At 40.1% G+C, this 15,591-nt stretch overlaps 1 protein-coding gene across 10 annotated transcripts in view; it reads left to right on the top strand.

The window, feature by feature from the left end:
* The first annotated feature begins 245 nt into the window (after nt 1–245).
* Nucleotides 246–15,591, top strand: part of QKI (QKI, KH domain containing RNA binding) — a 332,499-nt gene continuing 317,153 nt past the window's right edge. For all 10 annotated transcript variants that reach the window (XM_039531810.1, XM_039531814.1, XM_039531809.1 and 7 more), the window contains exon 1: nt 246–527. In XM_039531810.1, coding sequence (XP_039387744.1) covers nt 386–527 — 142 coding nt within the window. In that variant the 5' untranslated portion in view covers nt 246–385. The remainder of the gene's footprint in view (nt 528–15,591) is intronic.

Raw genomic sequence — 15,591 nt, 5'->3', positions numbered from 1 at the left:
GCGGCCGGGAGGAAACAACCGGCGGCGGCGGCGGCAGCTCCTTGGGAAGAAGCAGCAGCGGCTGCCCGGCCCCCTCCCCCGCCGCGGAGAGCAGAGAGGGGCAGCGCCGCGGAGAGGAGCTGGGCTCAGCGTGTGCGCGCGGGAGGAGGGGGGACCTGGAGGACTGCGCCGGCCGGCCGGGGGCGCACGGAGCCGGGGAACGGGGGGAGACCGAGTTTCCTCTTTTCTGCACCCGGGACCCGGCGGTGGCGGGTTGGTTTGTTGCTGATTGAATCTTCTTCCTCCTCGGGGAGCCCCCCCGCCTTCTCCGCCCGGATCCGGCCGGGCGCCCCGTGCCGTGGTTGGGCTGCGCGGCGGGCGCTCGCGGGCTCTGCGCGATTGGAATATGGTTGGGGAAATGGAAACCAAGGAGAAGCCGAAGCCGAGCCCCGATTACCTGATGCAGCTGATGAACGACAAGAAGCTGATGAGCAGCCTCCCCAACTTCTGCGGGATCTTCAACCACCTCGAGAGGTTGCTGGACGAAGGTAAAACACTCCCCCCTCCCCGGGCCTCCGCGCTGCTCCCTGGATCCTTCTCCGTCCTCCATTCCTGCCCCGAGAGCCGCGGGTGGGCTCTTCCCTGGCTCCTTCTCCTCCCGGGTGTCTCGAGACTCGGGCTCAGCCTCCCATTTCAATCCATGAAACAAAGGGCTCGCCCAGTTTCTGCCTGTAAGAGGAGAGATTTGGTGGGGGGTCTCGTCTTGTTCTCCGCACATCGTCTGTTATACGGGGGGAAGGGGAAACACCACCTTATGGAGGAGAGGGAGCGAACAGGAGGGGGAAAGGCGCTGAGGAATGTGGTTTAGGGGAAAGTGGGGGGACGGGAGGGTCGGTTGCAAGCTGTGTGGCTACTGGATCACGCTAGAAAGTATTGGAAGGAGAGAAGGGTCCTGTGTGGCGTGTTTTATGGGAGAGTTAATAGACTCGTTTTGTGGGCCTGGAGCAAGGGAAGGGTGTTTGGTGTCGGGATTTGGCTGTTCTGGAAACTGCTTGAACTTGAACGACTAACACCGGAATGGCTGAGCTTCCTTCCCTGCTTGGCATGGGCCCCCGCGTTACCCCACCCCAAACGGGTCACAAAGTAATAATTAAAAAATTCCCAGCGTGTGCGAAGGGAGCAAATTCTTATCCCAGTTGTTCTTATATTTTAAAGACACTAACATAAAGATTCCTACATGTGACTGTAGTTGCTGAAAAGAATTACGAAATAAATTCTCTTCTGCTGCCAAATGTCCGCTGCTGCCTCCAGCCAGGGCGCCGTCTTCTCTGAGCCCCGCACCCAACTCCTGCTTGCAAAGATTGCAGAGAGGCCGCTTATTCAGGGCCACATTCGTTCTCAGTTAATAATTCATTTTCACGGAAAGTGTTTACAAATCAATGCTCTCATTTTAATATAATGTCAGATGTTTGAAACCTCACCCATCCACTGCCTTTCTCTTTTTTGTATATGTTTTATTGTGGCCTCCTTGTGTTGAGGTTTTTTTTAGGTTCCTTGTATGGTTGGGGTGCCGGGTTTTTTTCATTGTAAATGCACAAACAATAGTACTAACTGAATGTACAGCGATTCAGTTTGGTGGGGAAATACGGAAATCTGTTTAATTATAATTACAAGAGTTAGTTTTAATCTGTGTAGAAATGAAAGCCATTGAAAGAGTTTCAGCTTTGATTCCGGGGAGTTTTAACATAAACTCTGGGGTTTTGAGATTTTTGTGGGGGGAAGGATTTCTGCCTGCAGTCAAATCCTCCTTATTTGAAAGAAAACTTTATCATGCGATAGTTTTCTCCTTTGGGGTCAGTTTATATATTTGATAGGACAAAAAAAATTCAAAAACCATATGTAAAAACGAGAACGTGACCATATTGCAGCAGAAAATAACATGCCTAGAAAAAAATTACCTTTTTGAAGGAAATGACAGGTGAAAAACAAGAATTGATACAACTGGACTGTAGTAAACAGTATTTCCTTGAAGAAGTTTTTATTCATGTGTTTTGGAGGATTGATTTTTATAAACCTTCAGTGAATGAAGGTGGTCATCAAAAGGAAAACCACTTAGAACATGTAGTTATGGTCACTGTGAAAATATTCTTCAGAACGATTGAAAAGCAAGGGATGTAAAATCAAGAAGAAACTGGATGAAGACATTTAAACATAAATGAACTTCGACAGAGGCCTGGTGATGGATTTTAAATTCCTGAAGTCTTTCAGGGTTATATGATCTGAGTTTGGGGGGGTGGGGGGGGGGAGAGCCCTACTAAGTTTGTTGGTCATGAGAACAAAAGAGAGAAACATCGCTGGTGTCAAAAGGATATTGAAATAGAGGAATACATGAGGTCACTGCATCTTTTCATGGTGGTTGAATCCTGGAAGCCCTGGAAATCTGTTTTTACCAAAGTTTCCTAAATCCAAAATAATGGCTATGAGGACTGTGGTGGAAGTTTAAAAATGTTACTGAGTGTTCAATCTGTTACCACCTTTTTTTTCCAAACTGTTCATTTTTTGTTTCTGAATAGCCCAGGACGCATTCTACTCCTTCTTTAAGGCTTCCTGCTTTTTCCTGATTGCGTTGATGTTTGCATGGAAGAATTGTGGAGGCAGAAAACTTTCTGGAATGTCAAAAAAAAAAAAAAAAAAACCAAAAAAAAAACGTTGCTTGCAAATCTAGTGAATTATCTGAAGATTTAAACATGTGAACACTAAGGGGCGCCATTTATTTCTTTTTGTGAGAAAGATGAGGACAGATTTGTAAGATCTTTGCTAACCTTAATACTAAAATTAAGTTACATTTTTAAGAAGACAATCAAGAATTACATTTGAAGATGTGCTTAAATATCATATATCTTTGTATTTAAATAATTATGAGCTTATATGCAGTGTTAGTGTGAGATCGTTTATAAAAAAGCATGCATCATAAAGTTTAGCCAACTTTTTACACGCAAATCACAGTGGGCTAGGAAAAAACTCTGCAAAACTGTGCGCTCTGGCAACGAAAAGAGCAAGTTGAATATTTTGAACCAGACATGATATTAGATTTACCTTAATCTGTTGTCCAGCTTTTTAGGACACCCAAGGTTGTATTTAGAGCACTTTGAGGTTTTGTATATAATTACAATAATTTTAAGGTTCCTTAAAAGTACCTCTCAAAATAATACCAAATATTAATTAGTTTTTAGGAAGGCAGCAGGCATAGAAAAGTGAAGAAAAAAGGGAATTAGTTTATTTTTCATCATTAGCAGTAATATATTTGGTTCAGTTTTTAATAGATCAAATTTCTATTTTAATATTAGTGGTAGTTTCTGTTCTAGGTGTGTGGGTTTTTTTTTCCTTAAAGCTACCACAAAACATGTTACCTTTTGTAAAGATTCTATTATTTATGCTTTTGGAGGCATAATATTTCCAAAGGATTAGCAATTGAGTCTTTTATTTATTCTTTACCATCCTACTTAAAGTAATAACACAAGCACTTAAAATAACTTTGATTAATTTTTTTTAAGTAAAATTCACTTTCTCTACTTATTCTGGATTTATAGAAGTTTTCTTATGAGAATTTTTTACACATGGCCTTATCTAAAGACAACAAATGGAGTGCATGCAGAAATTGAACCAGCCATTCTGCTATATGATTATTGTCTCGGGTTTTTGTTACTCTTTAGTTGTTAGAACATTTAACTAATTAAGTGACTTATAAAATAGTCCATTCTATTCTGAACTTTATCCAAAACACATTTTCATTTTCTGTACATTTCTCTAAAGGTTGATATTTGAAGATATTGATACCTTGTGCTGAATTCGGATTGAAGAGCAGTGATATAGCTTTTTTTCAGTTTATCATCAGCTTAAAGGTTATAGTGGTGGGTATGAATGTGGACTTTTTTTTTTTTTTAAATCAAGTTCACTGTAAAACTTGAAGATTGGCTTTCTGCTTAGCTTACAAGTATTTTTCAAGTTGTAGCCTTTTTAACTCGCGTGTAAAATAATTCTTTGGTAGATTAACAAGGATGTTTAAAATGAACATCATAATAAGTAGGAAGTTGGATTGTTTTTATCAGACTAGTGCAAACCTGTTGGAAGAGGGGGGGTTTTCCTGAATGTAAAATGGGCTGTATTTCCTGTAATTGTTTGCACCATCAAATGGGTCTTGATTTTTTTGCATTGATTTTAGTTTCTAAAATACTTAAATATTTTATGTTTAATTTAACCTGTATTATTTTTGGTAAGTCAGTTTTTGCTTTCCCCTTTATAATATGACCTCTTTCACACAACAGATAAATTATATCTCATTTCTTGGACTTTGTTACCTAGAAATGAAGGTTTCAGAACTCTAAATATAGACTGAGATTTTAAAATAAATGGAAGTTATTTAGTTGAGATTTTCTGAAAACTAAAAAATATTAGGTTTATTAAAGTATAGTTAACATTTTTTTTTACTATTTTAGAAAAAGTAAAAAGTGTACTCTGATCGTAACAGACGGTAGTTTTAAAATACAGAAATTAGTGAGAATACTCGACCATGGACATTAAAATGTTTTTTATATGTGGCAGTAATCCTGACTTTTAGAGGAACTTAGCTTATTGTTTAAGAATATCTTTGAACTGCTGATGCTACAGATGGCAAGATTCTGATACTCTTTGGTAGTACGCATCACTAAGAGTATCCGGTCTTTGACTTTCCAAGGATATTCACGTGGACTCCTATGAAGAATTACAGCTCTTTGTTTATTATTCTTTCCTTTGAAAGCCCTACCCAAAAGTCTTTCACTTCACAATTGTTAAATTGCTTTTTTAGGAGTGCGGGAATTACTCTAGATAAACTCAATCAAAAAGTGTGTGTGTGTGTGTACACACTTCCTAAAGGAAATGATGAATTGGGAGTTGGTTTTTTTTGCCTACTTTTGGAAATGAACAGGATTAGTTTCAGACAAATGTAAAACATGCTGCATCAACCTGAGTAACAGTAGTTACAACAAATTAAAGTATAAATGCATCCAGACTCGAGGAGACTTACATTACTTATATGTTGCTGTCCATTAGCTAGTACACTCGCTCTAAAAAAAAGTGCATATGAAAGTTGTGGAACTATGAAGGGCCAAATTGTAGTTTTTATGAGAATAATGTAGTTGGCTTCAGCCAGGCTGCTTGCATGACTAAGGTTTGCAGGATTGGGCACCAAGTCCGTAAATACTTTTCTTTGAGCTAATTCAGTTAACTTAGTACATGAGTAGTTCAATTGACTTAAATGAGAATACTTGCATAGGCAAAGTATTTAGAGGTCTTTAGAGGATCAAGGCCTAAAATATTACGTGTATGGTTATAATTTTCTTCAAACTAACTTTAAAATACAATTAAGAGGGTAAATGTTGTACCATTAAGAGTGTACACAATAAAAAACCAATGTTTTCCGTGTAGATATCAATAGTACCGACTTTACTGTTGTCTTTTCACTTGGTACTGCAACTATATGTAAAAACAAGGGGCAAACACGAAGATTCTCTTTATAGGAAATTTCCATTTGATAAAATGGCATATCGTTACAGGCAAGAGTGTAGAGCTCCAGAATCTGTTTCAGAAGTCTGTAGTTGTAATATGGGGTGGTGTGTTCCCTTTCAAAATCTGTTAGAATACTTTTCAAAACAAAAGCCACATTGGACTTCATGATAAAGTTTTATTCCTGCACAGTCTCCTGAATTATTTGTGGACTACAAGTTAAAACATTACTTGTTTCTCAAAGAAGCATAAAGAGTTTAAAACTCCCTCAGAAATGTGATCCTCCCCCCCTTTTCTGACAAACTATTTTTACCTGTGATTACATATTTTTTGCATTGTTTGAAGGGATGTAGTCAACTAGAAAATCACTTTCTAAAAATTTTGTATGTAAGATTATGCAGAAGACTAAAACAGTTAATGGAACAGTTTTTTCTGTTTTTGTTTACTTTAAGCATTTGATAGCAAATTATGTATGTTTCTTTACCAGCAGAAAAATTGACTGTCCCTTATAAACATAAGCAGAACAGAAAACTCCTTTTTTCAAATAAAAGGTATTTTAGAACATATTCAAGATATACCATTATTTTAAGCAGTCAAAAAATGGTTTAGCCTTTATTCAGCCAGTATAGAATGCACTCTTGGTTTAGAGATCTGCGTTTTCTATACTTAAAATTTTCTGCTTACTAGAATTATTTTCTGTAATAGGGTCACTTTAGCTTTGAAAACTTGACCTTTGCATTTTCAACTGATCAGTATATCACTTTTCATAATTATTGTATTTTTAAAGAGCTGTCAACACCTAGGTAGTTTGGAAAAAAATTAGAAACACTTCTGTTGATGAATCTATTTTCACCTTCCTTTTTCCATTTCTTTGAAACGTGGGTAAGGTCATTGTTATGCTAAATATTTTTTACTTTCCTTTATCATTGTATTTATACAACATACTTTAGAGTTAGTATTCTCCTGGCTGCATAGTCCTTATCTGAAGTCATGCACAGTAATTAGTTATGATGTATATAAAAATAAATAGCTGTCACTTCAGGTAAGGAGTGATTGGCCAAGAGCTTATCAGATTAAGCAGTGTAGTTACTGTTTTCATAACTAATGAATGGAAAAAATACTATAAAATATTAATCAACAGAAGTGTTTCTAAAGAGGTTTTTTCCTCCAAATTATTTAGGCGTTGGCAGCTCCTAAGAATACAATAACTACAAAAAGTGATGCGCTGACATAGAAGGGTAGAAAATCCAAAGGTCAAGTTTCCAAAGCTAAGGCTTAAAAAATCAGTGACTGTCCCTCTAGATAGTAGGCGTATTAGCAAGGGAAGGTAGGCTATGAAATAGTTCATTTCTATTTCGCCAACAATTTTTTTGACAAATATACTTTTCCTGTTACCGATCTTGGTTAAAGAAAAGCTTTATCCCTGGAAGAGAACACACTTTAAATGAGAACTATAAAACAGTAATGAGATCTATTTAAAATAGCATTTTAATTATGGGGACCACTAAAAAACAAACACTTTGAGTTTTGCCTTTAAGATTAGGGAGACTAATTTAAAGTACTGTTTATTTGACAATTGATTATTATTAAAATTGTTATTAATTAGATGTATAGTTAACTGCTGATTTCATGTATGGCTGACAGGAGAGATGACCTGTAATAAGCTAACTGACTACTGGGCCATCCTGATAGCTCAAGCTGATTGAAATACAGCAGTAGAAACTGATGGGTTATACTCTGCTTCTCTGATGAAGGGGGGAAAAAACTCTTAACAAGAGGAGTGTAGAATAAATGAAATGCCTCCACTCACTGACCTTTGCCTTTATTGAAACATAATTCAGAAGCTTCTGATTGGGACTTGTGCATTTTGCCACATGGATTTTGTTCAGAACTGCATATACCAAAATATTCCTTGCATTTTGAAGTTTGTTAGCTTAAAAAGAAACAATATTCTAATACTAAGAGAACTAGTTGAAGCAGTACAATAGGCTTCATGAAATCAAATTCAGGTTCAGTCAATTGTCCATTGGATATACTGGATTTCTCTGTAGTAGGAGGGGCTTTTATTGATAAGCAGTTAAGAGCTATGATTAATCTTCAGAATGGATTCTTGTTTGCTGGCAGTCAAGGGATTTTGTTTTGATTTTGTTGTGAATGGCTTGAGTTAAACAGTTATTTCTAAAACGAGTGACTGACATCTTTGCTGCTTGTCCTGGGTTGTTTTGAGTTTACTAAACTTCTTTATGGATGATCTTTGATAGAAATGAAAAGTGACCAGTAATTTTTAACAGTGAAATTTTTCCGATATAATTATAATTAAACAAGCAAAGTAAACTTTAAACAGAAAGTGATGCTCAACCTTAACTACAGCAGAGCTAGTGTTCTGCTATAATGTTATCAATGGTCTTTTAAGTACGCTATATTTTTTGTGTGTATCTGAACTGTCAAATTACTGTAGATAACATTTGTCATGTGGCTTTAGAACTTGAGGTTCCTGCTTTCAATAGTCCATAATTCCTTAACAGCTGGTAGTGTGTATGTTTGAAGGAGGTAACAAAATGCCAATTTTAAGTCTACTGACAGTGTAAAAGTACTGATTGTAAATATTTTCTAGTACTTAGTTGTTTTTGGCATACATTTTTATCCTTGTCTTGACTTACTCGTTTTTTCAGACTGCTAGTGATAAATGTGATTCATTTTCACTACAGTTACTGGGAAGAATTTATGTAGCGAAGAGGAGATGGAATAGGTGCTTTTTATAACTTTGTGCAACAGGTTTGCAGTAAGCACTAAAGAACTTCTTTGTGTGAGTAAACCTCTCCATTAAATCTTGTAGGATGGGATTGTTAATGTGTAGTGGGTGGTTATAGGAGCACAAAGCCTGTTGAAAGCCAATGAGATTTATGCTCTCAATTTAGGTCCTTTTGAAAATCTCATCCCATGTGTGGAAATAGAAACAGTGATCGAATGTTGAGGATATTCTATTCTAATGAATTAAGGTAGGTTTCTGTACTTTAAGATGGCATGTCCTGGGAACTATGACACCTTATGATTTTATTATTCCATTCTAGGAAGTGCAGTCCTTAATTTTCATTTTAAAAACACAAATATATTCAAGAAACTTCTGAGGAAAATCCATTAAGAAAACTTTACTGCACAGTTGACATTCAGGTGGGCTTATCAGTATAGCAGTATAAAACATTTTAATGAGCACTTGTAGTAATATTTTTAAAGAAAAGTTCAAGCAGAGTTATTTCTGCATAGGTACTACACGGAGAGCTCCAGGGACGTAAGTTTCTCATTTATCAACCGAACAGGTAATATGTGAACAGAGGTGGTGGAAGATTCCCACCTATTTCATCGCTGTTCTGGGTAGATCTTATCGGGGCTAAGAGGTTTGTCTCTAGTCCTCATATGTGTTCGGTTCTTTGCATCTGAGACTGCCAACAGGTGTCAAATAGTGCTAATAGAGTGTGTGTGTGTGTGTATTGTCTCAATCTAGTTTCAAATGGACAATCCCATCTCATAGGCCCGCTAGCATCCAGTGTTAAACTTTGCTGGAAACTTCATTGTTTAAACCTCTCCACTTCTGAAACTGTCTCTTTCTCTTAGTTCTTCAGTCTGTATTAAACACATTATCTTGGAGAGCCACCTACCTTTTGCTTTCTGGAAACTTTACTCCCCTTTTCCCCAGCCATGTATTCTCTTATTAAAGTACAGCAGTTAAAGTATATCTAGTATCCGAGAAAGGGAGTGTGAGGGATTTCTTCAAAGGAGATACCAGTGGCATATTACGTTTTATTTAATATCAAATTTTTGGTTGGCAGATTAGGATAAAATCAATACTAAAAAAAGGCAGTTAGCTTTGTTATGTAGTGCTTGTATTTGTGATGGTGGTCAACTCTTTAACTGGTGGCAGCTTGTTTAGTCCTTGTGTAAATTACGGGTTAATTGGTCTTAATCTAATTGCCTTTAAATCTTCAAAAGTCACTGCCCAGTTCCTGAATACAGGTATGGAGGAAGTCTAAACTTGTAGTAATTGGGGTGCTGTACTTCAGGTTCGTTTGGCTTAGATGCATGGAAAAAACTTGTACAAAGTTCCCTCTGTCCTTGTATTGTCCAATGCTAGTTTCTCACTTAAGTGCACTAAATTCAGTCTACCTCAGTTTATTTTTAAGTGTTAGTGGGGACAAGCATGAGATGCTTCACAGAACTTACTTTACATATGCCCTGTGAAGCATCTACAAAACAACTAAAACAAAATTTCTAAATACTGTACTTAGAGCATTCTCTTGTCAATAGCTTATAACAGTTTCAGTTAATCTGAATCTGGTCTGAAGAAATAGGTATTTAGGAAGGGATTTGCAGAAGATCCTAAGTGACTTTAAGAGCACTAGTCCCATTGAAAATCAGTGGGATTTTTGTTCTCAAGGTTATGCCTTTGACAAAAAGGGTGTTCTTACAACAAGGTAATGTGTTTTAGCTATCTTACTGTAAAATCATAGTGGAGAGAAGGCATAGACAGTTTTCACTATGATGTAACTAGGTGAATTTGTGCCTGGGTGAGGGACATAGTGTTGACTTTGGCTCTCTCTTCACTGCAAGAAAGTTAAGACAATGTCAGAGAAAATTGTGCTTCCAAGTCACTTGTGATTTTTTTTTGGAAATCCTACCTTAGTTGTGAAATACCTATTTGCATGACTTTTAGTAAGGATTCTATTATTAATCTCCTCATCTAACTGCTGATGTGAACAGACTTGATTGTCAAACTGGTATTTGAAGAACTATATAACAGGTGCTATGTAAATGAAGTAAAACATGGGCACAGATTACATTCATAATCATAAATTTTAAGGCCAAAAGGGACCACTAGTCTGATCTCCTGTTTATCACAGGTCACCAACACGTGTGCCCTAAACCCAACAACCAAAATGAGACCACAGGTATTAGAGCCCTTGGGAGGCTAGACTGTTATGTGCCACAGGCACAGAATAGGAGGGATCGACATGCACCCGTGCTTGAAGCCCCTGCAAACTGAGGGAAATGATTAAGTGAGAGAGACCCAGATAATCTTGGCAAGTGACCCCACCCACACACTGCCAATCTGACCTGCGGGGGAAAAATTCCTTCCTGATTCCACATATGTCAGTCGGTTAGACCTTAAGCATGTGAGCAAGAGCCAGCCAGCCAAGCTCCTGAGTCAGAGAATGCTCAATGCCACCTCAGAGCCCTGACCACCTTGCCCCGTGTCCTATCTCCAGCTGTGACTGTCCCTTATCCTTCAGAGGAAGGAGATGATGCTAAAATCCTCGCAGAATACATTAAGGGGAGAAATCCCTTCCTGACCCCTCCTGGTGGCTGGCTGAAACATTCCTAAAGTTCATGCTTCAGGGTAAGACCTAAACCCCAAGTGAGCCCCGAGGCTGTTGTCTTGCGCCCAACCATCATAATAAGCAATCCTGTCATACAATTGCACTCATGAGTTCATCCAGCTCTCTGTCAAATCTAATTAAATTGTTTTGGCCCCATTATGAAGGTTAGTGTAATGAATTTATATAATTTAAGGATGTACAATAACTCCTCACTTAAGGTTGTAGTTATGTTCCTGAAAAATGCGACTTTAAGTGAAACGATGTTAAGCGAATCCAATTTCCCCATAAAAATTAATGTAAATGAGGGGGTTAAGTTCCAGGGAATTTTTTTTCACCAAACAAGACACTTTTTTACACACACACACACACACACACACAATAAGTTTTAAACAAACAATTTAATACTGGTACACAGTGATGTTGAGTGTGAAGCTTGGTTGAGGTAGAGGAGTCAGAGGGTGGGATATTTCCAGGGAATGCCTTACTGTTAAATGATGAACCTGCAATTGGCTGAGCCCTCAAGGGTTAGCTCTCACACTCTACTGTACAAAACAGCAGGAAAGGAGGGAGGGCAGACACACACTGTGTGTGAGAGAGAGAGAGATGTGCATTTCCCCTTTAAGTATGAAGAGTGGGGTCAGAAGTACACTGCCTTGTTAATTAGATCATCAAGCGGAGACCAGGCTGCTGGTGCCTGGAAGCTCCCTCTGTCGTGTGTCCCCCTGCTCTATGGAAGAAGGGTAAGAATGGGGAGGGGGACACCCTGACATTAGCCTCCCTCTTCCTCCCCAGCAAGCAGGAGTCTCGGGGAGCAGTTCCAAGGCAGAGGGCAGGAGCAGCACATGGCATTGAGGGGAGGGACAGCTGCAATTGCTAGCCTTCTGGGCAGCTGCTGAACAGGGAACTTAGGGGATCAGGGAGCTGATGAGGGGGATGTCGGTCTACTCTGGTTCCAACCACCCACCAGCTAGCTCCACTGGGCTGCTCTTCCAGCAAGCAGTGGACAAAGCAGGCGGCTGCCAAACAACGACAAGGGAGCATTGCACAACTTTAAATGAGCATGTTCCCTAATTGACCAGCAACGCAGCAATGTTAACTGGGACGACTTTAAGTGAGGAATTACTGTAGTCTGATTTGGAAGACAGTTGAATTTGCAAATAAATATCTTAAGGCCAGTTTTGGCCTAGAGAGAAGGCTAGATTACGTGTGAGTGGTTTTTTTCTTTCACACATGCGGTTGTTACAATGGTCAGTTATCACATGGTAGTATTTTTGAGAAATACCGTAGACAAGTGACAGTACTAATAGTAGTATTAAAAAAAAAAGGGGGGGGAGGGGGAATTGTTACTCTTAAGCAAATAAGTCTTCATGAAGCTTAATACAATATTTTGCTCTTTTTCCCTCTTCACGGAAAGGCTTGTTTTTGTGTCCAGCCACTGAGGCATAAATAATTTTTGGAGAGTGAATTGAAAAGAGTGTTAATTGAAATATTTACATTTGCTTATCCAGAATCAAAACCATCTTGGTAGAAATATAAAAATGGGACACTGACTTGTTTCCAGTAGGGCTATTCATTCAAAAAAAAAAATACAGAATTTATGAAGTAAAGATCCGACAATCTTTATACATAAGCTGTGTTACGTGTGTGTTCTAACTCAGTGGTCTCCAAACTTTTTTGATTGCGCACCCCTATCAGTAAAAACTTTTTGAGCACCCCCCCCAATATATGTATATTTATGTATAAATTATATACATGTACTACTATACTAATATATTATGTACATTATAAAACATACAAAAAAATTAAAAGGATGAGAGATACAATAAAAATTTTATTTCATTTTATTTAACGGTACAAAAACCCTTTTTGCTCTCACAAAAAAATTAATTTTAGTGAGCTATGTGATTGAATATGCTTCATTATTTCTGAAAATCTTGGTTTAACACTTTGTGTTACAGTGATGTGAAGGTCTGGGTTAGGGCGTGGGAGGGCGTTCAGGGAGGGAGTTAGGGTATGGGAAGGCGCTCAGAGTTGAGGTATGGGAGAAGGCTCAGGGCTGGGGCAGGCAGGAGGTGCAGAGCACTTACCTGGGGCAGCTCCTGTTTGGTTCAGGGGGTGTGCAGGTGGCTCTGCGCAGCGTGGCACTGCTCCCATGGCCATGATTCTGGGAGCTGCCGCCCGGAACACAGGGGCTTTAGGGGCTGCAGGGCCCTGGCCTGCAGTTCTAAAACCCCTTTCGGCATGTAGTCCTGCGAGTACGGGCCGGAGGACTCAGGAGGAGCAGGGGCAGCTGCACAGCCAGTGACCGGAGAGAAGCGGCCGCTTCTCTCCAGCCGGCTTTGAAGGGAAAAGCGTCACCGCTTTCCGGCCCCTGGCTGTGCGGCTGCCCCTGCTCCTCCACGGGCCGGAGGACTCAGGGCCGCATTCTGAAAGGGGCTTTAGAGCTGCAGGCCAGGGCCCCGGAGCCCCTAAAGCCCCTGTGTTCCAGGTGGCCCTGCCCGGGGGAGGGGAGGGCAGCTTCCCTGCTCGCTCGTTCCCTCCCTCCTCTGTCCGCCCCCCTTTTTTCCCCCTCCGGCGGTGCTCTTCCTGCCTTGCCTCCCAATGGGTCATCTTGTGCACCCCCCTTTGGAGACCATTGTTCTAACTAATCAAGCCTTAAGTGAAACAATTCGCAGTGATAAAGGGTTAATTTAGATTAGATCCCATAGGTACTGCAGTGTTTCCAGTTGCTCATAATTCCGGTGTAGTTCCTAGGGAACCAAAGGACAGTGCATCAGCTGTATAGATAATGGGGTACATAAAGCTAGTGCCTATTGATTTACTAACTGTTTTATTCATAACTATTCATGAGGAAACTTGTTGGTTCCAAATGGGAGGTTTAATGCACATTGAGGCTACTTGGTAGTTCAGAGTTTTAATATTGCTAAGTGTCTTCAGTCAGAAAGGTACACTTGCGTCAGCCTCAGATTAACATAGGGTGAATAACAGAGCAATTTATCAACCAGGCAGCCCTGAAGAGTGTCAGCAAGAAGGCTGACGATGATTAATTGGATGAAAGTGGGTGCTGCAGTAGATAGCCACTACAGCCCACTGTTAAGGCCATAGTCTTGAGGGATGGCAGCTGATATTTAGCTATGTGCAGGGTAATTAAGTGAGGAGGAGCTGCAATCCTGTGCTTGGCTGAGTAGAAAACATGTCCTTTTATACTTCAAATATTTTAGCGACTTCTGTAGCTTAGACTGGCAAATGGACAACAGAATCATACAATATGGAAAAGGATTTTTGAACACAATATGTATTTAGGACTCATAGAGTTGCTACATTCCTGAGGCAGATACCTGAAGTTCAGTTAAATGTCATGATTATTCTCAGAAACGTTACAGGTCAATGGATTTCTTGTGCAGATAGTGGTTTGGAAGCAAGATTATTTTAGTTTATGCTTCAAATTAATTTTTTCATATTTTAACTGAGTTCGTTATTTGGTATTTATGCATTATATACCGTATATACTCATTCATAAACTGAATTTTTTAGTAAAAAAGGGAAGCACGAGAGATGGAGGTCGGCTTATGAACGGGTATAGAGAGGGAGAGGTGGGACACAGCCCCTCCCCCAACAGAGGGAGCAAGGAGAGGTAGCACAGCCAGGAGAGCCAGAAGGGAAGAGGTGGGGCCAGAGTCTCTCCGCTTCTGGCCATGCTGCTCTCCCCAAAGCCTCCAAAGCAGCTGCAGCTCTGGGGCTGGCAGGCTGCAGCTGAGCTGCTGGGCCCCGCCTTCCAGAGCAGGCTGCCCGACCCAGCCCGCCGGAGCAGGCTGCAGCCACTCTGCCCAGCCTGCTGGAGCAGCTCCAGCCAGGCCAGAGACATCTTCCCCTGGTCCTCCCCAGATAAGGTGGGAAGGGATGGGATTGGGAGAATGTCGGGGTCCCGGGCTAGAGGTGGGGTCGTGTGGGGGGTGGTCACAGGGGTTACTCTCCTGACCCCCAACTCCCCCCCCCCCCCAAAAAAATAACTTCCCCACCAGTTGCTGTCCCGGCCCGTCAGGATAAGCAGCTGGTGTGCCCGAATACTTTGTTTACTTAGGTTTACCTCCATGCCTGCGGACACTCAAGGCAAACAAAACATCTTTGCCCAGCAGCGGCTTAGCCTGATGGCCCAGGAACCAAAGTTTACTGACCTCTGAATTATAGGGTCGGCTTATGAATGGGTCATAAAAATTTTCTGTTTTTACTTATCCATCTTTGGGGTGGTCAGCTTATAAACGAACCGGCTTATGATTGAGTATATACGGGTAAAACACCAAGTGCACAGAAAATAAAGAAATAGTTATGAACTAAAGGAGATTAGTCTAGATATAAAATTGCCTGTTGCTTCTCCAAGCATTGCACAAGAAGATATTGAGAAGAAAGCTTTAATAGAAGTAGGTTATGAGGTTCCTTGTTTTTCCATGTTCAGATGTTTGTTTATCCTTTTTATTCAGTGAATATTAAACATAATTTTTTGCTGCTATGTCTAATTTACTTTGTACAGAAAACATGAGTATATTTCTCACACAAATAATTTCAAATGTCTACATTTAAGGTTGTGAGCCACCTGTATTCCTTACTCAGGGTCTTAGACCTTTATAAGGTGTTAACAAATTTATAAATTGTGTGTGCAATCAGTTCTGTACACTTGGGCTTCCCCAGGGCTTGTCTA

Source organism: Mauremys reevesii, linkage group 3 (genome assembly GCF_016161935.1).
Source record: "Mauremys reevesii isolate NIE-2019 linkage group 3, ASM1616193v1, whole genome shotgun sequence".
Classification (NCBI taxonomy): Eukaryota; Metazoa; Chordata; order Testudines; family Geoemydidae; genus Mauremys; species Mauremys reevesii.
Note: the sequence above shows the minus strand (reverse complement) of the source record. Positions and strands in the feature narration are given on the sequence as shown.